We start from the raw sequence: 27752 nt of genomic DNA, 5'->3' as shown, positions 1-27752 counted from the left end.
GCATCTTTCTCTTCCTGTCAGAGAAATAAAGTCAAATGCTGCAGTACAAGGAATATGGGTCACACTGACACAGAGATTCTGTGCGGGAAGTAAGGGGAGATGACACTGGGCCCAATTCTTACTAACCCTAAGGGCTCATTTACACCTGCTCAGAGTATAGGAGTCTTAATGTGAGATTCAGACCATACACAACTTTAATAAAAAACAGAGTAGTTAAATACCTGTCTTAAGTGTAATACTAATCTCATCTTTAAATATGGAGTCACTACTGTCCTCTGTATGTATATTCTTATAACTGTTTATATATTTAGGAAGATTTGACAGGTTTACAGATCACATTTTGGGAGCACTTTGGCTCCTTTGAAATGTAAGGTGCCGCATACACTGTATAAATCTCCAATGACCTAATCACCAGAAAGGGTCTTCGCTTCTCCCACAAGGAACTTCAACATCTTAATGTGGTCACAGTGAACAAAGTTTTAAAATGAAAAATATATATGTTTAGAAAAAAATGGGATCTTCTTCCCCGTTGCCCGGAGGTCACTCTCTTCTCCAGCATCATCTCCAGCCAAGCCAATAGCTAGACTTCGTGAGAAAGGGAACTCAAGCGTCCACAGTTGCAGACCTGGCCTGGAAAATCCTTGCTGAGTGCAGAAAAGCCTTTATTGCGTTAGCTCCTTTTGGGTTTGGAGCTGACGCCGTGATCGCAGGCCACCAATGTACATTGAACGGGGACAAACAGGGCAGGGTTTTCTTTAAAGGAGCCATGTGTCCTGGCAGTCTGGATCTGGGAATTGCAGCAGGGAAGTGGGGCGCTTGGTGAGCTCATTGCAGGCCAATCCCTAGACTCCTGTTGTGAATCACAGCTACCTCACAGCGCTGACGCTATCAATGTGCGGGGTGAGCACTGAGCACTTTTGCACAGACCATTTTGGAAACCAGGGGCCTGATCTGCCAGGTGTTCCTGAGCACTCTCCACTCACATTGACTCCTTAGGGAGGTGAGAGCGCTCCACATCGTGCAAGATCTGATCTCAGAGCTGGGGAATTCTTTCCTTCCATCACCTCCTGCATTTCTGAGTAGACAGACAAATGAAACCCTTGAAAGAGGCTGTTCCCTGTATCACTGCACAGCGGTGAGAGTTACCTTCCACTCGGCACAGAAACCTGTGTTTCACATCACACCTGTGTATTATTTCTAATGCAGTACCAGCAGGGAGTGTTATTGAGCGTATTTTTTGTCTCTGTGAGCCCAGGTCGTTCTGAGGCGCTCAGACTAGTTGAATGGAGAGAGCCGGTGCGATGGGAGAGTTGAGATTTCCCTCCATGGTGTGTGGGGCAGAGTCCTGGATGACCAGTGGGACATGGACGATGCCAGCGTGGTGTGCAGGCAGCTCCAGTGCGGAGTCGCTGAGAAAGCTTATTACCCCCCTATGTCTGAGCGAGGAAGGGGCCCCGTGGGGCTGAAAAGTGTCCGATGTGGAGGAAATGAGACTCGTCTGACTCTCTGTGACATCTCCCCTGCCTGAGACAACCCAGGCAGGCAATTGCTGAGGACGTTGGTGTCGTTTGCTCAGGTGACTTAGTGTGAAAATCTTATAAATATCCTGTCCTTGTTCAATGGGAACATGACCCACCCCAGGGCCTGCCTCCACCCCACCTTGTGCTGTGATCACAGCAGTCCTTGAAATGATGTGGATCTGATGTTCAAACTGGGACCGATTTATAGTAAAAATATATTATATACAGAACAAAGCATAGCCATGGTATAGGGTTAGTGCACTATAGCAACCTCTCTCTGTGTCTCTCTCTCATATTTTTATGGATTAGAGCTGTTCAAAAAAAATTCATCAAAACTTTTTTCCTGTGAAAAATCTTCACAATAAGATTACAAATTTTCTCAAATAGTTTGTTTTCATTGAAAATGTTCAGATTTTTGTTGAAAAACTTGGGCTGTCAGTTAACCACAGTTAACTCACGCATTTAACTAAAAAAATTAATAGAGATTAAAAAAAAATCATGATTAATCGCAGTTTTAATTGCACTGTTAAACAACAGAATACCAATTGAAATGTATTACGCTAAACATTTGTATGCCCCATCATGCTTCAGTCACCATTCCAGAGGACACGCTTCCATACTGATGATGCTCGTTAAAAAATACTATGTTAATTAAATTTGTGACTGAACTCCTTGGGGGAGAATTGTTTGTCTCCTGCTCTGTTTTACCCGCATTCTGCCATATATTTCATGTTATAGCAGTCTCGGATGATGACCCAACACATGTTGTTTATTTTAAGAACATTTTCACTGCAGATTTGACAAAACGCAAATAAGGTACCAATATGAGATTTCTAATAAAAGCTATAGCACTCGACCCAAGGTTTAAGAATCTGAGGTGCCTTCCAAAATCTGAGAGGGACAAGGTGTGGAGCATGCTTTCAGAAGTCTTAAAAGAGTAACACTCTGATGCGGAAACTGCAGAACCCGAAGCACCAAAAAAGAAAATCAACCTTCTGCTGGTGGCATCTGACTTAGATGATGAAAATGAACAAGCGTTGTCCGCATTGCTTTGGATTTTATTTCTGAATGCAGTTATTTTTTGTACATAAATCTACATTTGTAAGTTCAGCTTCCATGGTAAAGAGATTGCACTACAGTACTTGTATTAGCTGAATTGAAAAATACTATTTCTTTCATTTTTTACACTTCAAATATTTGGAATAAAAAAATATAAAGTGAGCACTGTACACTTTCTATTGTGTTTAGTAATTGAAATCAGTATATTTGAAACTGTAGAAAACATCCAAAATATTTAAATAAATGGTATTCTATTATTAACAGCACAATTAATCACGGTTAATTTTTTTTAATCACTTGACAGCATCTATGAAAATCCAAATTTATTTGTGGAACATGAAAAATATTCACGGTCATTCATATTTTGTGGGGAAAAGGATGAATTTCCAAGCAGCTCTAGTGTATCTAGTGGCTTCTTTATGTTAAAGTCTTAAAAAAACATGCTGTCTTGAATCAGAAAACAATAGTAAGAAAAGGAAGTCATATGCAACCTGTTTTGACCAAGGCTGCCATGGATAGTAGCTCTGGGCTAGATCCCCCAAGGGCCTTGGGTGTTGCAAGGCCTGACTCCTAGGTGCCTTGCCATCGAATGGGATCCTCAGCCATGAGTCACGCGCCCAGCTCCCCGTACAATGCATGGGGAGAGTTAGGCACCAGAAGCCAGAAAGCTGATGAAACCTAATTTGCCAGCAGTGAAATGCCAAGGAAGGGAGTAGGGCCTAGATACACAAAGTTATTTCGTTGCCAACCTGCCATTGATCGAAGCCTCAGCCCCCTGACACACAGGTAGAGGTAGGCACCTATCTCTGCTCGGGGACCTCTAGTCATGAACCCACTCCTGGAGCTAGGCACGTAAGCCAGGTCAGCTCTCTCATCTCCCCATTTTACACAGGACCCAGTGGTTAAAGCACTCAACTGGGAGGTGGGAAATCCACATTCAATTCCTGCTCTGCCTGATTTGGAGCAGGGACAGTGAACACAGGGGAGTGCCCTAGTCACTCTAGACTGTGCTGGGGTGGGTCTCTCCTGCTGGAAATGTTCCACTTTGTACAAATAATCAGTCACTGAATCCGAAAAAAAAGCTAGAGATTGATTCTAACTGGTGGCCAGGGCACTCACCTGGGATATGGGAGAGTCAAGTCCCTGCTTCAATAAATACATAATGATTATATATTATGTATTTATAAAGAGGCAGTTAGGTAGCTACGTACCTTTGTGGATCTAACCCTCTGTCACTTAGGAAATACATCAAAGTTGCTTTTATAATGTGACGTTGTTAAGTCCTAATCCTATAACTGTGCAATTTTCCTTCATTTAAAGGTTAAAAAAAAACAAAAACGAAAAAAAAATCTGTGATGGGATTTTTTTCATTGTTCTTGGTTGTACATGACTATTGTACAAGATAATTCTATTGTTCTTTTTGCTGGTATATATTTACATTCAGGTCCAACAGTAAAAGTAAACAAGTAACAAATATTTTAACTATGTCCCAATATCATGCACTGTATGTTACTGCACTGATATTTTTCATGCCCATTCCAACTGCAGGGTAACTACAGCACATTAAAGGCCCATTTCTGTTCCCATTGTGTCAGTGGGAGCTTCACAGTTGATTTCAGCAGGGTAGAATTAGGCCCTAAGTGTCTGGAACTTGATTGTACACACACAGATACTATTTGCCTGTCTTTCCCTTTATTGGTAAAATAAAGTGGTACCAAGTCTACTTTTCTCTAATGTTCTGGTACCTGCTGTCATGCTGTCTGGAGTGGCTCACCACTGTAAGTGACTAATCTCAGGGCAGACTCAAAAAACAAGGGCAGATACCCCAAACTGGTGGTGTGTTCTATCATTAGATTTCACCAAGTCAGTGACAAACATGAACTCCTGGATCACTATTACAAGTCTCACTAGTGGAGTCACAGACCGCCTCTCCAGTCTAACCTGCCACCCAGACAAACTGAAAGTTGTGATAAAATGTCACTTAATCCTAACATCACACCACACCAGGTTTCTCCCAGTCCCAAGGGACCAGTCAGTCACCCAGAACTTCCTCCAAAGAGAACGCTGGCAGCCAGTTCTATAGTAAATAACTAAAGGTTTATTAGCTAAGAAGAATGAATGAGGGTTATTGAGAGGCTATAGCAGGTAAAATATAATAACAGGTAAATCAGTTTGTAACTCCAAATGGTGGCAGTGATGTAATAAACTGTCAGTTTCCCCAAAGTCTTTTACAGGGTGTCATGAGGTACTCCACTCACTGCCGGTCTGGCATCTCCTCCTGGTCACTCTGGGGATTAGCTCTCGAGGCCAACGCCCTATCCACAGCTTGCACACCATCTCTCTCACTCTGGTCTGCAGCGCCTCTTGCTCCAGGACCCGCAGCATCCTCTTTGTGACTTAGCCCTCCAGCTAGGTCACTCAGTGTTCCCCCTGACGGGATTCAGTCCATCAACAGTCCTAGGCCGTCTTCCCATTCACTGCCCTGGTGCCACTCCCTCAGTGGCTAGGTAGGGGAACCAGGCCTGCCCTCTTTCTCTGGGATCCAGTCCAGGGACAGCTCAGCAGTTCTGGGCTTCCTCCCTCTGCCCACACTGCTCCTTCCCTGGACTGATTTAGTTGGGGTTGGTCCTGCTTTGAGCAGGGTGTTGGACTAGATGGCCTCCAACCCTAATCTTCTATGATTGCTTCCTATACTCTGGTTTCCCTCCTCACTCTGGGTGTGCCAGCCCCAAGAATCCTCCTCCCAGAGAATAACTACAGACTATCTCCCTGCAGCCCCCAAACACTCCTCCCTCTTCCCAGGGCATGACTGCTGTCTGCCTTACTGCAGTCTTTCCCAACAGCCCCAGCCCATAGCCACCTTTCTGGCTTTATAGGTCCCACCTGTTCCTGAACAGGCGAGACTCTCTCTAACCAGCTGATTCTGGCCTAAACCTCCACCGTTTGCAGCATAATTAGCTGATTGGGCCCACCTGGCCCAACCCAGCTCTTACAGGGCTAGTGTGGGGAGCTCACCCCATCACACAGGGCTACCCAGAATAATTCTGGGGATCTCTGTCTTCTCATTCAGTTATTCTTCTCTGTTAGAATTCAAACAGTCCAGAGATACAGAATCTTTCTTTGAATCCATATGTATATCTTCTTCTCACATAAGAACATAAGAAAACAAGCTCACAGAAAACAAACTGACAATCTACCCAGGTGGGCTTTTCCTTTGATCCTATTATGCACTGCTAAAGGATCCCCTCCCAGCCTAAGATGGGGATCCACAGGACCTGGACACCACATAAATCCGGGGGACAACTAGTGAAATTAAAGGGACAGGAGTGTGGTCAAAGGGTCAAACGAAGAAAACCGGACAGGGACACCAAGCAGAGAACCCCGGACAGCGCCCACTGCTTGTCAAAGGCGTCAAGGGAATCAGTGGATGCCGCCCAGAGGAACTCTGTCCTGAGACGTGAACGGACCGAGGATCGGAAATAGGCCCCACAGTCACAGGAGACTCCATCGGCCAACCTCCTCACTCTGGCTTTATAGATGGCCATTTTAGCTAGGGCCAGAAGGAGGTTGACCAGGAGATCCTGTGACTTTGTAGGGCTGCAGATAGGGAGTGTATAAATAAGAAGGTGAGGGGAAAAGTGCAACCAAAAACTTAATAAAATATTGATGAGGAGCCGGAATAGGTTGCTGCAGCCTGGCACACTCCAAATATATGTGTGCCAGGGTTTCCCTCATGTCGCAAAAGGGGCAGGTATCCAGGATAGGGGTGAACCGCGCCAAGTACATGCCCATGCTCATGGCTCCGTGAAGGAGCCGCCAACTGATATCCTGGACGGGCCTCAGGACCAAGGTGGAATATAGGCTGGCCCAGCGGGACTTTTTCTTTGATGACAGGGAGTGAGAAATGCACTTAGATTTTTGACCTCAGACCTTATTCATAATGGCTATTTCCTTTGAAATTGACCAATTTATTTGAGCATAAGCTTTCGTGAGCTACAGCTCACTTCATCAGATGCATACTGTGGAAAGTATAGAAGATCTTTTATACACACAAAGCATGAAAAAATGGGTGTTTACCACTACAAAAGGTTTTCTCTCCGCCCACCCCACTCTCCTGCGGTAATAGCTTATCTAAAGTGATCACTCTCCTTACAATGTGTATGATAATCAAGTTGGGCCATTTAACTGGAATTTATTTGCAAATTGGATACAATTAACTTAGGCTTGAATAGAGACTGGAAGTGGCTAAGTCATTATGCAAGGTAACCTATTTCCCCTTGTTTTTTCCTATCCCCCCCACAGATGTTCTTGTTAAACCCTGGATTTGTGCTGGAAATGGCCCACCTTGATTATCATACACATTGTAAGGAGAGTGATCACTTTAGATAAGCTATTACCAACAGGAGAGTGGGTTTGTGTGTGTGGGGGGAGAAAACCTGGATTTGTGCTGGAAATGGCCCAACTTGATTATCATACACATTGTAAGGAGAAAACTTTGTGTAGTGGTAAACACCCATTTTTTCATGCTTTGTGTGCATAAAAAGATCTTCTATACTTTCCACAGTATGCATCCGATGAAGTGAGCTGTAGCTCACGAAAGCTTATGCTCAAATAAATTGGTTACTCTCTAAGGTGCCACAAGTACTCCTTTTCTTTTTGCGAATACAGACTAACACGGCTGTTACTCTGAAACCTTCCTTTGAAATTAGCATTTTCTGTTAAAGTCCTTAAATCCTTAGCATTTCACAAAATTTATTTGATGTGTTATTTAGCTACAAGTGTATTTATCATGTAAAGGTTTGGCATTACATTATGACAGGAATAGACACGCAAAAACAATACCCATAACATTCCACTAGTTTTCATAAAGTTTAAACATCTGAATACACACGTATACATCTAACCATTACTTTAATCTACACAAGTGAACGGATCTAACTACACTCTAGCATGACCTGGTCAGCCGGTGTCACCCCCTCCCCATTCTGTAACAATTGAAAAGAATATTTGGTTTTGGGTAAATTAATTGCCTAATAATTCCTTGAACACCTTGATGCTTATCATTTAAGAGTTGTTTGAGAATATTCAAGATTTTGAGTAAGGGCTGTTTCCGCTAACCCTTAGTCTCACAAATAGCTATGACCCATATGACGAGTCCCTTAAGGATTACTCCGATGAGTAAGGAATTCAGAATTAGGCCCTTATACTCACATGCTGTTTATCAATAGTGCTCTGTAAAAAGTATTCCTCATTTCCTTACTCAGCTTTTCTCCTTTTCTGTGTTTCTTGTTAAAGACAGATTTTAAAAAGCATTTCAATATCTCAGCCGTTCTAGCATCATCATTGATTTGCATGGAAGCTATTTAATAGTCATCATATTGCATATTAACAGCTGGGATCTATCCCTGCAGGAAGCGGGCAGATCAGACTGGTGAATGGGGCAGGTCGCTGTGCTGGGAGAGTGGAGATTTATTACAATGGCAGCTGGGGGACAGTCTGTGATGATTTCTGGGACCTACCGGACTCCAATGTGGTTTGCAAACAACTGGGATGTGGACGCACCATCAATGCAACTGTCTCTGCTCATTACGGGGAAGGATCCGGGCAGATCTGGCTGGACGATGTGAACTGCTCTGGGAATGAATCCGATCTTTGGGACTGTCCTTCCAGGGGCTGGGGCCAGCACAACTGCAGACACAAAGAGGACGCGGGAGTTCTCTGCTCAGGTCTGGTCCGGGAATGCTCACGTGAGCCTGGTTACCAGGGATTTAATGGAGGGGGCAGACATTTGAGGAGAGAGTTGAGAAGGATAAAGCCTCTCCCTCACTGTCTTTTCTATAGGGTGCCCATACAGCGCGTTTTGGCCAGGACACTCTCTTTTTTAAGCCTGCCCTGGCCGTCCCGACTGTTTTGGCAAAACTGGGCATTTCTCTCATTTCCTCTTGCCAACGGATCACAAGTTGGGAAGAGCAAATTGGACACGTGCACAGTTTTCCCCAAAAAGTGGGATGAGCCCCCTAGCGGAGTGCAGAGGAACATGTGGGGGGAGGGGGGGCAGTGGCAACGCTAGCCCAACGCGGGAGGACAGCAGGGGTCTTCGGCCGCTGTGCGCGCGGGATGGAAGAATGGGGCCTCGCGCTGACCCCGCATGGGTGGGTGGCAGGGGGGCTCAGGCTGGCCCACATGCTGAGGGGATAGGGGAACCTCAGGCTGTCCCTGTGTAGGTGGGAGGTAGGGTAGGCTCAGGCTGGCCCCACCTGTGTGGGGGAGAGGAAGGGAGGTTTTGGGGTTGGGCCCCCCGTGGGATGTTCCGTTTTCCCTTTGAGAAAATATGGTCACTCTACTCCTCTACCTACCTACTGGGGTCATGATTAGAAAGTCACCATTTCCCATCGGTTCCCACCCAGGAGTATTGGAGATATCGCAGCATTTCTCTAGTGTTGGCAGGGCAGTCACTGCTGTATTGAGGTGTCTGTGTGTGTAACTGCTGGGAACTGGTGACTTTTCAGAGGTGACCATTGTATTTCTAATAGGCCCATGGTGTCCAGGAGAGTCTCTCATTCTTAGAGTGATTCTCTCTGCACTTGCTCCTGCAGAATGATGTGGCTATACTGTTGGGTTGAGCAATCGCTGGGATTTCACTCTTCACCCCAGTTCATTTCAGAATCAGATGATTTAAATTCTCTTTTTGTGCACTTCCTTCTAGAATTCACGGATTTGAGGCTGGTGAGCAACCGTGATTGTGCTGGGCGGCTGGAGGTTTTCTACAATGGGACGTGGGGCAGTGTTTGCTCCAATCAGATGTCTGGAGACACCCCAGCCATTGTATGCAAACAGCTGAACTGTGGGGATAGAGGGCAGGTTGCAAGAGACTTTGCATATGGAGCAGGTTCTGGTCCCACATGGCTGGACCATGTTGTATGCAGTGAGCAGCACAGGTCCCTTTGGCAGTGCCCGTCAGGCATATGGAAACAGCAGTCCTGTGACAACCGAGCAGAAGAGACCCATATTTCTTGCAGTGGTAATTCTGAAACTGTCTGTGCACACACATGCACACACCCACTCCATCTTTTACTCATTGAAAGGGTGTGTTAGAAATTTTGAATGTATTTACTCTTCAGTAGAGACAGTTTTACATTCACGGTAGTGACAGAAATATTTTCATTGTCAATTCTCAATACAGCACCTGGAAAACAAGCATGGGAGTTATTCATACAAGCTGTGTGTTACATGGTGCAATCACCTAGTGAGAGCCTACAAATGCCCGTAGGCACGGGAACTTGGGGTGCAAGGGGTTAATCAGTTTGCGTGGGGTCCTGGCTGCCGGCCCCATGCTCCACCGCTGGTCCCAGACACGGGGTCCCGCTACTAGCCCCGCAAGGTGTGGTCCCAGCCTGAGTCACCTTACCCCGATCCACAGCCCAGTCCTGGCCTCAACTCGGGGGAGAGGGAGCACAGACAGGGTAAGAAGGGGCAAGGTAAAAAGTTTGGGGACCAGACTTTCAGCACCCCAACTGTAAAAATTGTTCCAGCGCCACTGCAAATGCCTCCCATTAGCGAGCATCATTTGGGAATCTCTGTGGCTGTACTTTTGGGATGAACAATCAGAGATGGGCCCAATGTCAGTGACCAGGACGTGAGTGGTCATGCTGAGTGGTTGGAGCAGGAGTCACATCCAGTGGTTAGAGCAGGAGCTGGTAGCCAGAAATTGGAGCCAAGTGTCAGAGCCAGAGGCCAGAGCCGAAGGCAGAAATCGGAGCTCAGGGTCAGGACCAGGTTACCTGGAGCAAGGCAAGGGGTAAGTCTGGGGTCAAGGCAACAGCAAGACTGTGAACAAGACAGGAAAATGAGATATCTTAGCTGTGGGAAACGCTCTGAGCAGTTGCTGAATGCTGGTGTGGCTGCTGGACTCAAGAGCTGGACTGCTGACCAATCAGGCGGTATGACCAGTCAGGCAGCCTGATACAGTCCAGCTGCGCTCGTTAAGTTGCCTGGAGACTAGCTCTGCTGCAGCCCCTGCTTCCTGACACCCAGGCTGTGAAATCTGGGTCAGGATCAGAATTCCCAAAAAGTGGGTCTGTGTGTGTAGGTGAGAGTCTGTTTCAGATCTAAAGTCTCATTTAGTCCTTGTAACCGGGGCGCAGACTCACCAGGGGCACCTGCTGCTGGTTGTCCTTGGGATTCAGCGTTCCAGCCGCCGGAGCGCCCTCTTCAGGCCGGTGTCTCGCCTTGCTGCTGGCTCCCCGTGTCCCCTCCAGCACCCTGGTGCCCCTTTCACTGGGTGCTGCCCCCTGGCGGTATCCCACAGTTCTGGGTCTCCCCCTCCCAGGGGAACCCCCCCACCCACTATCCCTACCTCACCTCAGTTGTAGGCTCCTGCTACTCACCAGCTAGCCCCTGCACCCTGGGGCAGACTGCAGTATGAGCCAACCGGCAAGGTTGGGTTTGGACCTGCTGCCTCTGCCCACCCGTGGCTGCCCCAGCAACTCCCGTACCTAATAGACCTTACCAGGCCTGCAGCTTTCCTAGGCTGGAGCTCCTCGGCTCCCTTGGCCTTTCCCCAGTCCTGCTCCAAACTAGGTCCTCTATTCAGATCTCTACAGCCAGGTCCCTCCATCAGAGCTAGAGAGAGTAGTCTCTCTTGGCTTCTGGCTCACAGCCTTTATAGAGCCAGCTGGGCCCTGATTGCGGTGTGGCCCCCAGCTGCTGCCACTTCCCCCAGTCAGCTGGGGTTTTACTTCCTTCCCTAGCCCCAGACCTCTACAGGGCTTTTCCAACCCCTTCAGGGCTGGAGCGGGTGCCCACTTCCCAAAACCCAATAGGTACAGTCCTCAATTCTAATACCCCCATTTCTTGTCTCTGGATCCTCACAATAATGTGGGTGTGTTTCAGCTGACAGGTCTGTTTACCTTCAAACAGGGTCAAGAGCAGCTGTACACAGGGTGGATGGAACAGACTCAGATACCCACAAACGCGCACACACCAGCAGCGAGCTGAATAAAGATTTCAACATCCAGAGAATCCACTGAGGAACAAATCCATTAGCTATGAAACAAAATAGATTTTAGATTTAAGTTTATAAAATTGCTGAAATTTAGGGGTTTAATATACAGATAAGCCCTACTCTCTCCTACATCACACACTCTTCTCGGTCCGTTCACTTAATCATTTTCTCTACATAGGAGAAAAAGAGAAACCACCTCAGACCCTGTTTGCCGACTGCCCGAACTCGACAAGCTGCACAGGTATTTCTGCTTCTCACTGTCTCAGTCTTGGTCCCGAAGGACTTCCCCAGCTGTCCCAGTAACATGTGAGGTTTCTGCATTTCCAGATCAGGAGAAGTTACGTGTCGTGGGAGGAGAGGACAGATGCTCGGGGAGAGTGGAGGTTTGGTACCGTGGCTTCTGGGGAACAGTTTGTGATGACTCCTGGGATATGGCGGATGCTAACGTTGTGTGTAAACAACTGGGCTGTGGATCTGCTGTACCAGTCCCAGGCGAGGCTGCATTTGGTGAGGGGACGGGTCCCATCTGGATAGAAACGTTGAATTGCAGAGGGACAGAGTCATCTCTCTGGGACTGTCCTGCCAAGCCCTGGGGTGAGAGCAACTGTGGTCACAAGGAAGATGTTGCAGTGAATTGCTCAGGTGAGTGACAGGAGATGTTTCTGCTACATGCTGTAATTTTCTGGAAGGAGGATGGGTCCAATTACCCGCCCGCCCTTGGTCACAGGCCAGGCCCTCCCATCTCCTGTGTGCAGAAGCATCATGGATGCTGTGGGGTGGAAGCTTTGTGGGACCATATTGGCTCAGACATCAGCCCACATAACCCCTGCGTCCATCACAGACCCCCAGTGTGCTGGTTTGTTACTAGTCAGCCTAGGGGGACGTGGGCCCTAAATCACTAACATACAGACCCTGTGCTGCTCTGAGGGAGTTTGTAGAAGTGATGTCTGGAGACCTGAGGGGGATGCTACCCAGTGACAAACACATCACCTCCCCCTCACTCCAGACTCCAACTCTCCTCCCTTTCCCTTTGCAGGTGTGACAGAGACGACAGCATCACTGAGTAGAACAGGTAAAACATCCCCCGCTCCCATCAAGAGTTAAAATTTACCTGGTGCAGGGTCACAGAGGATGAGCTGCAAGCTGTAGCCTAAGGACAGGAGGTCCTTGCCATGAGTAAGCAGGGGAATGGCCCCGCTGTTGTGGGGAACTTTCCTGGCTTATACACTACCCCAGTGAAATGGGCTACTGAAGGGATCTGAGTCCTCGCTCCCCCTTCCTTTACCCAGAGGCCTGCCTGACGTCAAGGGCTCTCCTTCCATGCTCCTGTCTGGCAGAGTCCTCGTAACCCCGACAAGGCTGGGCCCAGGATTCCTGGGGGGTCGACCCCCAACCCTGCTATGGTCACTTAGGGCAGGGGCTAAGGTGTCCCCACTCCCAGGTGCTCTCTCTGCACTGGATGCTTCCCTGACCCACTGATCGTTACGTGCAGTTCAAAGGAAATACAGTGTATTAAACAGCAACCGATTAAAAAAAAATAAGGAAAAAGTGGGAAAGGTTAAAGGAAAACACGTCACCCTGCTCTGTGGCACGGGGACATCACAACCAGCGTCTCTGGACTGTAAGGGAAGTTCAGTCTGTTCCTCACATGTCCCAGGCCTCCTGCCCAGGCCCTGGCTGTGCTGCAGGGATACTGCGGGTCGGACACTTGCTCTGGGGGTGGTCACACGCCTTCAGGCTGAAGGTGGCAGGACCCTTCTTCCCAGCATCGCCCCCGCCCAGTCGGGGTTACGATCCCCCTCCAAGTCTGGCCTGCCAGGCCTCTTGGCTGGGGGCGTCTCCTTGCTCTGGGCCCGCTGCCCAGGGTCCCCCTCGCTCTCCTCAGCTCCTCACCGTGCCTGGCTTCAGACTGCTCCAGCCCCAGCCCCAGCCCCAGCCCCAGCTCCTGCTCCTGCTCCTGCTCCTGCTCCACTCTGCCTCAGCGCTGCTGCTGCTCTGCCTCCAGCTCCCTGGGCTGCTTTTCCTGCCCCTCCGGATCTGGTTGCTGCAGCTCTGCTCCCAGCACAGGTCTCCTGTGACTCTGCTCCCAGCACTGACCTGCTCCCCCGGGCGGCTTCTCTGGTTCTCTCTGGATCTGGCGCGGCTCTGCTCCGCAGCTCAGCTCAGGCCCCTGCTCTCTCCGTAGCTTGGCCCCACTCTGTCTGACCCAGGCAAATCCAGCTCACAGGGAGGACAGGACCCACCTTGTCCTCCTGACTCCCTGATTAGCCTGCCCGCCCTGTCAATCAGGCTGACTTGGGGCATTGGCCTCTCCCCATTGTTCCTGGGGACTGTCAGTCTCAGGGTCCTGCTTTCCTATCAACCCTTCCCCTTCCTTCTGCTCCTGGGAGCTAGCCAACCGAAACACCCCCACCGAGTTTTAGTAAGGGGCCAACAGTCCCCTTACACATGGCCTGTGAAATCTAGGGGCGAATGACACCTGGGTGGGAGCTGCAGGCCATGCTGAGCCAGAGGATTCCTGTCTGCTGGCTCCAGCTGACAGGGCAGGGCCCATGATTTAAACAGCAGCCTGTGAGCTGCCCCCATGGCACACAGACTGTGTCCCAGCCCGTTACCCTGCTGTCCTGGGCCCTGCAATGGGTGACTGGGGAGCTCCCTGGGCCTCCCGGACTCCCACAGGATAATCTCTCCCTCTTCCATGTTCATTTCCATCCAGCTCCCCCGCGCCGCCCTCCGACCGACAGTGGAAGAGTCACGGTGCCCGTGGTCATCTGCATTATTCTGGGAGCCCTGCTCTGCCTGGTCTTAATCATTCTGGGGGCGCAGGTGCGAAGTGCCAGGGCAGAGCGCAAAGGTGGGTCCTGCTTGGTGTCACTGTGTGAAATGCCTCTGAAATAGCAGGTGGAGCTGTGCCTAAGGGGGGTGGGGCGTTGGCAGTGTAGTGGAAGGTTAAATTGTATTATACTGTTCAGCCACAAAGTGGTGTTGCATGTAACAACTTACATTCGCTAACCTCAGCCATGCCTGGCAGAGCATAAAGGGATCTTATTGTGAACACATAGAATCATAGAATATCAGGGTTGGAAGGGACCTCAGGAGGTCATCTAGTCCAACCCCCTGCTCAAAGCAGGACCAATCCCCAATTTTTGCCCCAGATCCCTAAATGGCCCCCTCAAGGATTGAGCTCACAACCCTGGGTTTAGCAGGCCAAAGCTCAAAGCACTGAGCTATCCCTCCCTGCAACATCTGTTGAGTATCTCTCCAGTAAGGAAGCTCTGTAGCCAGCCCATGACTAGTACAGAAGCCTGACCTGCTTATAGCAGCCTTGCCACCTACCATGTCCAAGGTGTATGTGACATGGTGCCCGAAGTTAAGCAGTGCCAGAGGAGAAGAAAAATAGAAGGAAGAGAGCAACAGAAGTTGCAGACAGAAGGAGGAGCAATGAAGGATGCAGACAGGGAAAAAAAAGCAACACAGGTTGCAGGATTTCATCAACATCCCCCTCTTCATTGACCAGAGAACTTCAGCTTTGACAAACCTTCACAACTGACAGACTAGAAGCAGCATTTTGCAAGATTTCAGATTGCTACAAAACTCCATAAGGAAACTGAAGCTATACAGGTATGGTGATTACTTTGTGCTGTTTGGAAGCAAGCAGAGCATTTCTTTCAATCCTTTGATTTTCCTGGAGACAGGCACAAAGATGACTGTGAAAGGGTTCTGGCTTTGTTTGATGCGTACTTTATACACTGGAACCTCAAAGTTACAGAACTGACCAGTGAACCACACACCTCATTTGGAACTGGAAGTACGCAACCAGGCAGCACCAGACACCAAAAAAAAAAAAAAAAAAAAAAGGGAAATACAGTACAGTAGTGTCTTAAATGTAAACAACTAAAAAAATTAAAGGGAAAGGTTGAAAAAAGATTTGACAAGGTAAAGAAACTGTTTCTGTGTTTGTTTCATTTCAATTAAGATGGTTAAAAGCCGCATTTTTCTTCTGCATAGTAAAGTTTCAAAGGTGTATTAAGTCAATGTGCAGTTGTAAACTTTTGAAAGAACAACCGTAACATTTTGTTCCGAGTTATGAATGTTTCAGAGTTATGAACAACCTCCATTCCAAGGTGTTTGTAATTCTGAGGTTCTACTGTACCCTCAGAGAAATGTGGTTTATGAAAGGGCATGTTTTCACCAGAGAATTTAAGGACTAGGGGAAAATGTTGAATAGTTTGTGAGAGCTCTGCATGCCTTGGCTGAAAACTGTGATTCAGGAACAGCAAACATGAAAACATCAGAGAGAGGCTGGTTATTGGGTTAACAGATAAAAATCCTTCACAGGAGCTACAATTCAAAACAGACTTCACCCTACACACTGCTATTCAAATGGCAAAGCAATCTGAGCTCATGAGACAGCAAAACCCAGAGCAACTTACCAAACTTGAAAAACGAGAAACTAGCTTAGAAGCTATTAACAAACGCAGCCTGAATGAAACAAGTTAATACCATGAAATTGGTGAGGTAAAGAGGGAGAACTCCCTGGCTAAGAGGAACAAATTCCACTCAAACATTCAGGATATATTAAATGCACGAAACATGGACTTTTTGCAGTTGTTTGCCACATGAACACAGTCAGGGAATTGATTCATATTCCAGACAGACAATCAAGAGCTATTGTTTCTTGGATCTATCCTGTGTGAAGATACAGAGCCTGCCTGGAGAGTGAAACTGATCATTCAAAGAAACACTATTGACTTTAAAATGGACTTAGGAGCAGATGTAACAGTCATCTCAGAAGGGCCTTACAATCACCTTCAACCCCTCCCAGAGATGAAGTTACCTGCCACAGCTCTGACTAACACTGGAGGCATTCTGAATTGCATGGGACAGTTCACCACAGAAATCTCTTTCAAAGAGAAAAACTTCTCATTCAGAGTGCATGTGATCAAAGGATCAAAGACCAACAGCGTTCTCCACCTCAGTGTGGCAGCCATGATGGGCCTCATGAGAAAAGCGGAAGAACTTGAAAGAGGGATAGCTGAAAGGAGACCCAGTACAAATAAACTCAAGATAAAATGCTGGAGCATACAGTGTACCTCAGAAAGAACAATCAACAGAGCAAACTCTGAAGATGGCAGATGGAGAACAAGAGGAAGAAAACTCAAGAGATTCCAAACAGGCCTCAGGCAGTCATTGCTGCTGATGGAAAGCCAGATGACCAAGTTGTTACGTGTTTGGGTTGGGTAATTAGAAAACTAGTACCACTGAGAGATGTTAGGGCTTTTTCCCTCACCCCTCTCTTGGTTCTTATCACGCAAACAGAAAGCAGAAGACCATAGTCCGAGTGCAGGCAATGCAATGTTTAGTGGGGATAATCAGGCAAGCATATACATAGCTTTGTATTCCAAAGAGTTTTCCCTGTCCTTTTTCCTACCTTCTTTTTCTTAGCAGGTTTAATTATATCCCTTCGTCCCACCCCTTACAATTTATGGTCCCACCCCTTACAATTTATGGTCATGTTCCGTTTTGGAGAATCGTAGTATGGGGACTTTGGTACCACCTCTTTTGTACCCTACGGGTGGGGTAAGGAGTAAGGTTATGTTTCAGCCAGGGTCACCTTTTCTCTGGCTTTTTAGTGTTTCTTATGTTTGCCCACACCCCCCTTGTCCCTCCCATGTGGTTGCTTGACCTTGCCTTGAGATAAGGGTCGAGGCAGTCTTCAAGTGTACACTTGCATACTAAACTCCCACCATACCCAGCAACACTTTAACTCTTTTCCTTATTTCTTTTCATTGTGCTATAAACCCCATCTGGAAGCAACACACAGTGTTTTCATTCTTTGTTCATACATATTCGTAAGGAGGATATAAAAGTATCAAAAGTCAAACCCCAAATTTTATCCTAGGCTAAGAGACAAACCTATATACTAACAAGAGACACTTAATAGACTGATCTGTGCTAAACTGTAAAGATACCATGATAACGTAAATGTTGTAAATGGTAGGAATGTAGAACTCAAAGGGGGAGACGTAATGGAAGGCTAAACTGTATTATATTATTCAGCCACTATGTGACACTGTGTGTAACATACCTTGTTTAAACTAACGTCAGCCATACCTGTCAGAGTATTAAGGTATCTTACGCTGAACACATCTGGTGTGTACCTCTCTTGCACGGAAGCTCTGTAGCCAGTGCATGTCTGGTTCAGAAGTCTGGCCTGCTAGTAGGAGCCCTGTAACCTGCACAAGGTGTACATGTCAGGGAGAGCTTTGTGGGGGATCCAGGGACCATCTTAAGTCCTGTCGTACGTAATATCTTCAGCTATGATCTGGCCATGGAAATGAACAGCACAGCAGTGACACTTGCAGATGAGAATACATTGGGAGGAGTTGAAACTAGTGGGGATGACAGAGAAATAATACAAAGGGGAAATGCAGTGGTCCCTTGCTCTCAAGTGGAGAGGGAGGCCACACCCTCTCACTGTGTCAGGCAGCAGCCCTCAGGCTTGGGTCCCACTTGCTGGGCCGATCTGTAAGAAGTCTAGAGTTCGTAGCCTCCTGTCAGAGCTGCCGCCAATCAAGAGTCTAGAACCCAGACGTTCTAGGCGGGGTGGAGTATAAGCAGTTTTTAGTACACAGCATCCTGGCTGGGACAGCCAGCAGTTCATGGTTGATAAGGGAAACTGTGGCCCTCTGGGCAGGGAAGAGTGGGAAGCAGGCTTTGCCTAAGCCTCTTGGCTAAGGCAGCCAGCAAAGACATAGTCTGGGGCTCTGGCTCTTTGGGTGGGGAAGAGCAGGGAGCACCAAACAGTCTAGGGATTCAGGCCCTCAGGCAGGGCAGAGCACCAAACAGACAGTTTTGATGGCCTGGCTCTGGCCGACAGCAGAGCTCTTGGCCTAACGTGGGGAGGCTGCCACCCCAAGGATGGGGTTGGCAGCAGGAGATGGGGGGACCTTGGCGCACCCTACTCCACTGCGTCCCAGCCCAGGGCCCAAACACTGGCAGACTGTTCCGCCACTGGGTCAGCAGGGATCCAGCTAAAACATGTTGACTCAGATTTTGACAGTGTAACGGGACCAAAGTCCAGTTTCCTTGGGCTACTTCCTACCAGCGTCTGGGTGAGGGGTTCCATAGTGCCTGGGTCCTTGGTCTCGTCGGGGTACTTGGCCAATGGCAGTGCCGGCAATTTCTCCCAGGGTCGTTCTCCTTTGGGGACAGGATGCTGCCCGGTGCAGGTCCAGCTCCAGAATTCTGCAGCAGGCTGGAGACTTCTGTCTCCTTCCCTAGCTCCCACTCCAATGAGATGCAAGGCCCTCCCTTTATACTTCCTGTCCTGCCCTGGTAATTCCAGCGACGGGGGCAGGGCAGGTTTGGCTCCACCCACCAGAGGGAGTGTAGTGGTCCCTCACTCTAAATTGGGGAGGGAGGCCACTCCGCCTCACTGGAGAAAATAATACAAAGAGACTGCAAGTATTCTTAGAAAAATAACATGTTGAGATTCCATTTAGAAAAGTACAAGAAAATCCATGTGAGGGAAAGATCCGGAATAGAGAGATACAGCAGGAGGGAGGGTACGAGGAAGGAGAAATGCTGCAAAAGAGCTTGGGTGATAATGGCCAAAGAGATCAGACAGTTCTACTAGGCATTTAGGGCATATCTACACTGCAATAAGAGGTGTGATTGCAGCACATGTAGAAATACCCAAGCCAGCTTTTACCTAGCTCGGTGAAAGCTTGCTGGCATAACAACAGCAGTGTAGTTGCGTCAGCATGGCTGTGACGTGGGCTAGCCACTGGAGTGTGCACCCGGGCTCCTAGGTGAGGCTGTACATGGCAGGTCAGCCTGTGCTGCTGTGTGTGCTGACACAGCTACGTGGCTAGCTCGATCAAAGCCAGCTCAGATGTGTTTATGTGTGCTGCAATCACTCCTCCAAATTGCCGTGTAGATTTACCCTTATATAAGAACATAAAAACAGCCATCGTGGGTCAGACCAAAAGTCCATCTAGCCCAGTATCCTGTATTCCAACAGTGGCCAATGCCGGGCGCTTCAGAGGGAATGAACAGAACAGGTAATCATCAAGTGATCCATCCAATGTCGCCCATTCCCAGCTTCTGGCAAACAGAGGCTAAGGACACCATCCCTGCCCGTCCTGGCTAATAGCCATTGCTGGACCTATCCTCCATGAATTTATCTAGTTCTTTTTTGAATCCTGTTATACTCTTGTCCTTCACAACATCCTCTGGGAAAGAGTTCCACAGGCATTGACTATGTGTTGTGTGAACTTCCTTTTGTTTGTTTTAACCCTGCTGCCTATTAATTTCATTTGGTGACCCCAAGTTCTTGTGTTATGAGAAGGAGTAAATAACACTTCCTTATTCACTTTCTCCACACCAGTCACGATTTTATAATTTAATATCCCCCCTTAATCATCTCTTTTCCAAGCTGAAAAGTCCCAGTTTTATTAATCTCTCCTCATATGGCAGCTGTTCCATACCCCTAACCATTTTTGTTGCCCTTTTCTGAACCTTTTCCAATTTCAGTATATCTTTTTTGAGATGAGGTGACCACATCTACACGCAGTATTCAAGATGTTGCATTTATCAACACTGAATTTCATCTGCCATTGTGTTGCCCAGTCACGCAGTTTTGTGAGACCCCAGTGTATTTTTCGCAGTCTGCTTTGGATTTAACTACCTTGAGTAGTTTTGTGTCATCAGCACTACCCAGTACAGACCCCTGGGAGTCACCACTGTTTACCTCTCTCCGTTCTGAAAACTGACCCTTTATTTCTTCTCCTTTTTTCCCTATCTTTTACCCAGTTACTGATCCATGAGAGGACCTTCCCCCTTATCCCATGACAGATTACTTTTCTTAAGAGCCTTTGGTGAGGGACCTTGTCAAAGGCTTTCTGAAAATCTAAGTACACTATATCCACTGGATCCCCCTCGTCCACATGCTTGTTGACCCCCTCAGAGGATCCTAGAGGATTGGTGAGGCACAATTTCCCTTGGCAACAACCATGTTGACTCTTCCCCAACAAATCATGTTCATCTATGTGTCTGATCATTCTATTTTTTACGGTAGTTTAAACGAATTTGCCTGGTTCTGTAGTTTGGGTTACTGGCCTGTAATTGCTGGGATCGCTTCTGGAGCCTTTTTAAAAAAAGGCACATTAGCTATCCTCCAGTCTTCTGGTACAGAAACTGATTTAAATGATAGGTTACAGACTACAGTTAGTAGTTCTGCAATTTCACATTTGAGTTCCTTCAGAGCTCTTGGGTGAATACCATCTGGTCCTGGTGACTTATTACTGTTTAGTTCATCAGTTTGTTCCAAAACTTCCTCTCATGACACCTCAATCTGGGACAGTTCCTCAAATTCGTCACCTAAAAAGATATGTAGATAGTACTTTCCATTTTTAAAGCACTGCACAAATATTAGCTAATTATTCCCCACACAGTCTCTAGGCAGTACATATACAAGTACTATTTTGCCCATAGGTGTGAGCACCAGGATAGGAGAGGAATGATTTTGGGTGGTAGTAGGAGTAATAGGATACATTTATGAAGGGACCATTAAGGTTGAATATCAAGATAAACTTAATGACCGTGAAATAGCCAATAGAACAAACATGACAGGGACGTGGTCCCCATCACCTGGGATGCTGAAATCTAAACTGGAGAGAGCAGTGGGAATGTGCTGTAGGAACCAGTCCTGCACTGGAGTCGGGGGCAGGGGCTGGATGATCTCATAGGGTTTCCCATCCCTAGCTTCTCTGACCCTGTGCAAACCCTGCCCTTTGTTTTCAGGCTCCAGAAGACCCTTGGACCCTTTCTCTGAGGCTGTGTACGAGGAGATCGATTATAACCTGATGAGAAAGAAGCAGGAAATGTTTGATCGCTCAGGTCTGTGTGTGTCATTCCTAACAGGGAGAAAATCTAAAGCTCTGACTTAGAGCTAAATCTCTGCAGCCTTCAAGCCTGTGAGTCCTGGATGGCTGCAGATGCTGGGTCTGTGAAGAGACTAGCCAGTTACTGGACTGAGATGAATGAGTTTCCTCCCTAGCAGACTCTGCTAGCCCCATTCTGAGGACAGTCAGGCCCATCTGTACATCCTGCAGCCGTAGGGGGTAATTAGTTATGGGTCAGGAAAGTGACTGTTCTCGTCATTTTGACTGAATGTCAATCAGGGCGGAAGATGCTGCTCTCAGTTTAGCACATTGTGGGGCACTCTGAGCATGGTCAGTGCTTCTCCCTGAGGCTACTTCTGAGATCCACATTCTCCTCTCTGCTAATGGTGGGGGTTGGTCACAGACTCTGATCATGGGAGGGGTGTGGCCTTATCTGTCAAAAAGGCGGGGGAGGGGGAGTATCTTCCAGAGCAAAATGGGAGTCATGTCCGTGGCTGAGGAGATCTGGACCAGCAGCCTCAGCCATAATTTTCTGCTGGATCAGGCCATGAAGCAGCAACATTCAGGAGGAGAAGATAAACATTCCTCTCTATAAAGAGATTCTTACACCCTGAGTGTGACTCAAAACAGGCTCCCCAGTTCATGAGAAGGATTTGAATGAAACCCACAGGAGGGGATGCCATGGTAAAAGGCTCACTCAGTTCCTGCCTCACCTCATGAGGTCAATATGGCTCTTCCCAGCACCTTCCCAGTCTGAATTATCCACCCCAAAGCCACATTTACTACAAAAAACCTGATATTTAGCTGAGAAAGTCTGTGTCAGCCTCTCACCACTCAGTCGCTGTGAATTCAGCATCTTCTCTTGAAGAAGCAATATAGTGAGACCATAAATCTTGCTCCAGGACCCGGATGCATTGCCCATCAGCCAGTTTCGCTGCTATCACTGTGATAACATCCCATTTATCCTTTCTCTAGTTTCCTATTCAGATGACTCAATGACAAAGCTGCAGTATTACACGGGGGACAGCGAGGGGAAAAATGATCCTGGATCAGAGCAAGGTAACAAGGATGGAGGTGGACACAGAGACACACAACAGATTTCTGTCCAGCTCTTGATGGAAATGTGAACAAATCCTGACCCTTTCTGTGTGTGGTTGACTGTGCTCTCTCCCAGGGGAGGAGCTGCAGGGAACCGGGCAGAGAAATATTCACACTGTATGAAAGAATCTGACTTCCACAGCTGACACGTGTGACTGTACAACCCCTGATCTATGCCCCATGACCTTAGCCCCCTGCCTCCTCGACAGGAACATATAGCCGAATTCACGATCCAGCCCATATAATGTAAGGACTTTAAACCATGTCTTTATAGAGTTCAGTTGAATTCACAATGGTCAGCTCTGGTGTGGCAGCTACTATCTCCCAACAGCCTGTGATGGGATGTTAGATGGGGTGGGATCTGAGTTACTACAGAGAATTCTTTCCTGGGTATCTGACTGGTGAATCTTGCCCATATGCTCAGGGTTCAGCTGATCTCCATATTTGGGGTCGGGAAGGAATTTTCCTCCAGGGCAGATTGGAAGAGGCCCTGGAGGTTTTTCGCCTTCCTCTGTAGCATGGGGCACGGGTCACTTGCTGGAGGATTCTGTGCTCCTTGAAGTCTTTAAACCATGATTTGACATAGGTGAGAGGTTTATCGCAGGAGTGGGTGGGTGAGATTCTGTGGCCTGCATTGTGAAGGAGGTCGGACTAGATGATCATAATGGTCCCTTCTGACCTTAATATCCATGAATCTATGAAACAGGTCCAGGGTTAGCTCAATACCAGCATAGATCCTGATCTCATTGAAGGGCATGACAAAGTTGGTATTGGATGCTGTGGGGCAGGGCTGGGCCTTAGTTATTTTTGAGGAAATAAAGGTGGCACAATTATTGTTTCACAGAATGTCCATGACTCTCCCTTTTCCCCTGGGTCACCCAGTGACTTCCCCTGCAGACTCTATGATGAAAAGCCCAAACTCGAAAACAACAGGCCTTTAATGGGGAACTAAAACCTGCTGAGGAAATGGGTGTGTTCAGGGGAAGCTGACCGTGATGTTTGCTGTTCCAGTGGGAGCTTCCCCAGGGGGGTCTCAGTTGGATTACGATAATGTGGAGGAGCCTGCCTTGAGGAATGTCCTCCAGACTCCAGACAGCCGAGGTGAGCAATGATGAATTTGCCTCCTGGAAGCCACATTACCCCTTGGCTACTGCTGCTCCACCCCCTTCATTCCCTAGTCTGCCCTTTGATCCTGAGCTCAGGGCTGGGAAGAATTAACCCAAAGTAGCCTGGCTGGACCCAGGGAAGGGCTGTCAGGGTTCCCTCCCCACTCTGAACTCTAGGGTACAGGTGTGGTGACCCGCATGAAAGACCCCCGAAGCTTATTTTTACCAGCTTAGGTTAAAAACTTTCCCAAGGCACTGATTTCATCTTGTCCTTGAACAGTATGCTGCCACCACCAAGTGATTTAGCCAAAGACCAGGGAAAGGACCACTTGGAGTTCCTATTTCCCAAAATATCCCTCCAAGCCCTTACACCCCCTTTCCTGGGGAGGCTTGAGAATAAACAAGATGAGCACAAACCAGCCTTGGATTTTTAAGACCCCCAAACCCCAATCAGATTCTTAAAAAAAACCCAGAACTTTATTAGAAGAACGAAAAAGGATAAGAGAACAACTCTGTAAGATCAGAGTGGAAGATAATCTTACAGGCAGTCAGATTCAAAACATAGAGAATCCCTTTTGGCAAAATCTTAAGTTACAAAAAGACACAAAAACAGGAATATACATTTCCTCCAGCGCAGCAAATTTTACAAGCCAAAACAAAGAAAACCCAACACATTTTCTAGCTAGATTACTTACTAACTTTACAGGAGTTGGAGAGCTTGCATCCTTGATCCGTTCCTGGCAAAGGTATCACACGGAGAGACAAAAGCCTTTCCCCCCCGTCCAGATTTGAAAGTATCTTCTCCCCTCATTGGTCATTTTGGGTCAGGTGCCAGGCAGGTTACCTGAGCTTCTTAACCCTTTACAGGTAAAAGGACTTTTCCTCTGTCCAGGAGGGATTTTACAGCACTGAATACAGAAAGGTGATCACCCTTCCCTTTATATTTATGGCAAGGACATTCCACAATTAACAGCTCCCCTCATTGTAGCCTTAAGGAGCCACGTCTTTGTTATTTTTATGTTTCCTGTTTGCTTCCCCTCCAATGGCCTCCTTTGTTTTTCCCTGTGCAGCCTGGAAGGATAATATCAAACAGCTAAACTGAGGTGTATGTGGCATTCATAAGAAATAATACACATAAGTCCCTCCTTTGCCACACCTGGCATGTAGCTTATTTCTCTGTTCAGTGGAAAGCCTCTTCTCATTACCATTAATTCCCATCATTATTTCAGAGGTCCCTGCCCTGCCTGGAGATGACCCAGGGGACGGTTATGATGATGCCAGAGAAATTTCTGACCCTGAAGACGACCCTGGTTCTGGACCGAGTGCCCAGGAAGTCACGGGGGCCCATGGGGAAAGTGTCAGGAACAGGGATTCACGGACAGGTGAGTGGAGTGTACACAACTCACCTGGAAGAGCCTTTACTGGCCACTAGAGGTCACTGTCACTGCACTGAAATACAGTTATTGGTGAACTCTCAGCTGTGTCCCCTCCCTGACCTCTGCTAAACAGAGTTAAATGGATTGAAATCAAGAAAGAGAGAAGGTTTCCTAGATAAGGTCCCTGATCCTACAAATACTAGATCCCATCTGTCAGTCTACTCACATGAATACTCTCTCTGACTTCAGTGGGACTGTCCAAATCATCAGTTACATGGGTCCATTGGCAGGATCAGGGCCAAAGTGCCTTTCCCCAAACCAGGTGTCAGTGCCCTGGATGGTAATGGGAAGAGCAGGTCCCTGGGGTGGGGTTAGTTAGCGGCCTGGCTTTGAAATCCCTCTCTTCAATATGTAAATGTCCCCATTAGCACAGGATCAGAGCTGGGACCCAGGACTGCGCTCCCACTTTGCACCTCAAAGGAAACTGGGTTGGAATGAAATGTGCATTTCTTTGGTCTTGATGGGAATAACGTGTGAATGAGCATTGTGTGGGTGGGTGAGATCTGTGATGTCCAAGCAAGTCCCATGGGCTAGGGTCCCCATCCTGTTCCAGCCACCAGGTGTCTGCTGGCATGTGGTCCCTTAGGGACTATATCAGCTGTCAGGAGTCGGTGGCCTATCAGGGAGTTGTCACCAGCTCACTGCCATACCCACATTTCTCCTGCACCAGGGAGGTCTCAGAACAGAGAGAATCCGCTCCCACATGTTTTCTTTGAAGAACAGAGAGAGAGATAATGGTTTAAACATGTCAGAGGCCCACTAAGAGGAACTGTGGGTGGGGGCTGATTCACAGCCCATGCTGTATGTTGCCCATCCATTATGTGAGTGCACATGGGTGGAGAATGAATACGTTGACTGTAATGTGACTTGCTTGCTATTTTCAGGCTGGAGTCTGCACTCGCTAAGAAGTGAAGGGGCCTCTGGGGCTGAGAGGGATGCCCTGTCCCCACCTCCTCATGACCCGGGTTATGATGACGTTAATGATGGCGTCTCTGGGACATCAATATAAGAATGGCTGGGTTGAGATCAAATATCCTGTGGGGATGTAAATGCTGTATGGTTAGACTCTTCCTGTCCCAAATGCTCATTGACCCATCGGGGTATTGGAGACAATCCCTGCCTGGGAACTGCTTCAATTAGCTTTTTGATTTCAGTTTTGTTTAGATGCAAGAAATAAGTCTGACTGAGACAGGGGCTGTGATTTCCCCTCTAATTTCCCATTGATCAGACAGTCTGGAACTTCCCTGCTTTTTTGTCCCTAACGCTTCTTCATTTTGAATTTTTGCTTTTTCTTATTAAACCCTTTTTGAAGATCTGTTCCTGGGCTGATGTTTCTCTCATGAGGTGTGTTGGGTGGCTCCATGTGGACCAGCAGGGAGAGAGATGGAGACTGATGTGACGGGTTCAATCACAGAGACACGCTTGGTACTGTCACCTGATGTGCTGAGACTACCTCTGAGCCCGTTTTCCCTGCCAGTTTGGGACTCCAGAACCCAGCAACAAAATATTCCTAACTCCAGAGAGCGCCCTAACCCCCAATCCAGACTCCAGACTTTCCTCTGAAATCTAGGAGTATAAATGGGAGGTTATTTACAGATATCTTAATGAGCACACACACACACACGATTAGACAGTGACAAGATGCCCCTAATCTCTTCTCTGCCCTACAAATTCTGATACTATGCCCTTCACTGTGGCATCAGAGCTTCGGATAGAGATGCATGAAGTGACATGATTTTCTTTCATCCCATGTGGGTCGTTCTCCATCCTTCCCTCTAAGGAAAAAGCGCATATGGATTCTTATGGAGGTTTATTTTATGACATGCTATGAGCTTATGCTACTGAAGGCAGATTTCAGAAGCTCACTTTCAAGTGGAAGAGAAAAAGGGTTCAGGTGATTTTGTGATCCTGTTAGGTCCAGAGTCTCGGATCAACCACCAAAAAAAGTGTCTCCTGAACAAATGAGCTTCCCCTGGCAGGAGACAGCTCCAGTGTGCCTGAGGGACAATGCTGATCAATGCAGTCCTGGAATGGGAAGGAATCTTTCATTGTCAAAGGCCCAAATGCTGAAGACTCAGATCCTCAGAGGCATTTAAACCCCCTAATGTCCATTGATTTCAATGGAGCTTAAATACCTCTACAGATCTCGGCCTTAGTGGCTTGAAGATAAAGACTGAGACCTTCCATGAAACATGATATTCTAAGCGAAGGTTGAAATGCTTTGTTTCGATAAGGTTAGATTTGCTCACCTTTGTTTAAAGAAGGCATCTTTGTACCATTTTGACTCTTATGTTGCATGGTGCATTGTGGGTGTGGCACATGGTGGCAGCGTGTGATGGTATCCACGTGGTGGTGGTGTGTTATGTGATCTGTACAGAGTGTGTGGTGGTTGGGTGTTGCATGTGATGGTGTATATATTATGTCGGGGAGTGATGCGTTGGAGTTGTATGTTGTTTATGTGCTGGGTGGGGTGTGAATGATGTGTGGTAAAGGATTGTGTTGGGCGTGTGGATGTGATTGTGGATGTGATGTGTGGGTGCTATGGTACAATTTAAAAGTCAAAAAGATAAAGTCAAAATGAAACATTTTAATAATTTCCTCTCAGAAATGTTCACAAAATC

General features: G+C 47.5%; 1 protein-coding gene and 1 long non-coding RNA gene across 3 annotated transcripts in view; one reads left to right on the top strand and one right to left on the bottom strand.

Moving 5' to 3' along the window:
• LOC122461353 (scavenger receptor cysteine-rich type 1 protein M130-like) overlaps nucleotides 1-26444 on the top strand; it is a 68153-nt gene extending 41709 nt beyond the window's left edge. Inside the window, 14 exon segments of the mRNA XM_043551788.1 lie at nucleotides 1256-1278; nucleotides 1280-1523; nucleotides 1526-1576; nucleotides 7991-8305; nucleotides 9286-9600; nucleotides 11762-11824; nucleotides 11911-12225; nucleotides 12620-12655; nucleotides 14300-14437; nucleotides 21391-21486; nucleotides 22467-22550; nucleotides 23601-23690; nucleotides 24925-25077; nucleotides 26016-26444. Coding sequence (XP_043407723.1) covers nucleotides 1256-1278; nucleotides 1280-1523; nucleotides 1526-1576; nucleotides 7991-8305; nucleotides 9286-9600; nucleotides 11762-11824; nucleotides 11911-12225; nucleotides 12620-12655; nucleotides 14300-14437; nucleotides 21391-21486; nucleotides 22467-22550; nucleotides 23601-23690; nucleotides 24925-25077; nucleotides 26016-26140 — 2048 coding nt within the window. The 3' untranslated portion in view covers nucleotides 26141-26444.
• LOC122461371 lies at nucleotides 5159-11219 on the bottom strand. 2 transcript variants are annotated; one of them, XR_006283229.1, is made up of 4 exons: nucleotides 11089-11204; nucleotides 7519-10360; nucleotides 6847-6855; nucleotides 5159-5170 (listed from the first exon to the last, which is right to left on the bottom strand). It is a non-coding gene; the product is annotated as an uncharacterized LOC122461371 (long non-coding RNA). The 2 variants fall into 2 exon arrangements; XR_006283224.1 differs by lacking the exons at nucleotides 5159-5170; nucleotides 6847-6855 and having other exon boundaries at nucleotides 7312-10360; nucleotides 11089-11219.
• Nucleotides 26445-27752: the final 1308 nt, after the last annotated feature.

This window comes from Chelonia mydas, chromosome 1, assembly GCF_015237465.2.
Source record: "Chelonia mydas isolate rCheMyd1 chromosome 1, rCheMyd1.pri.v2, whole genome shotgun sequence".
Classification (NCBI taxonomy): Eukaryota; Metazoa; Chordata; order Testudines; family Cheloniidae; genus Chelonia; species Chelonia mydas.
This window is presented reverse-complemented; position numbering and strand designations above follow the sequence as displayed.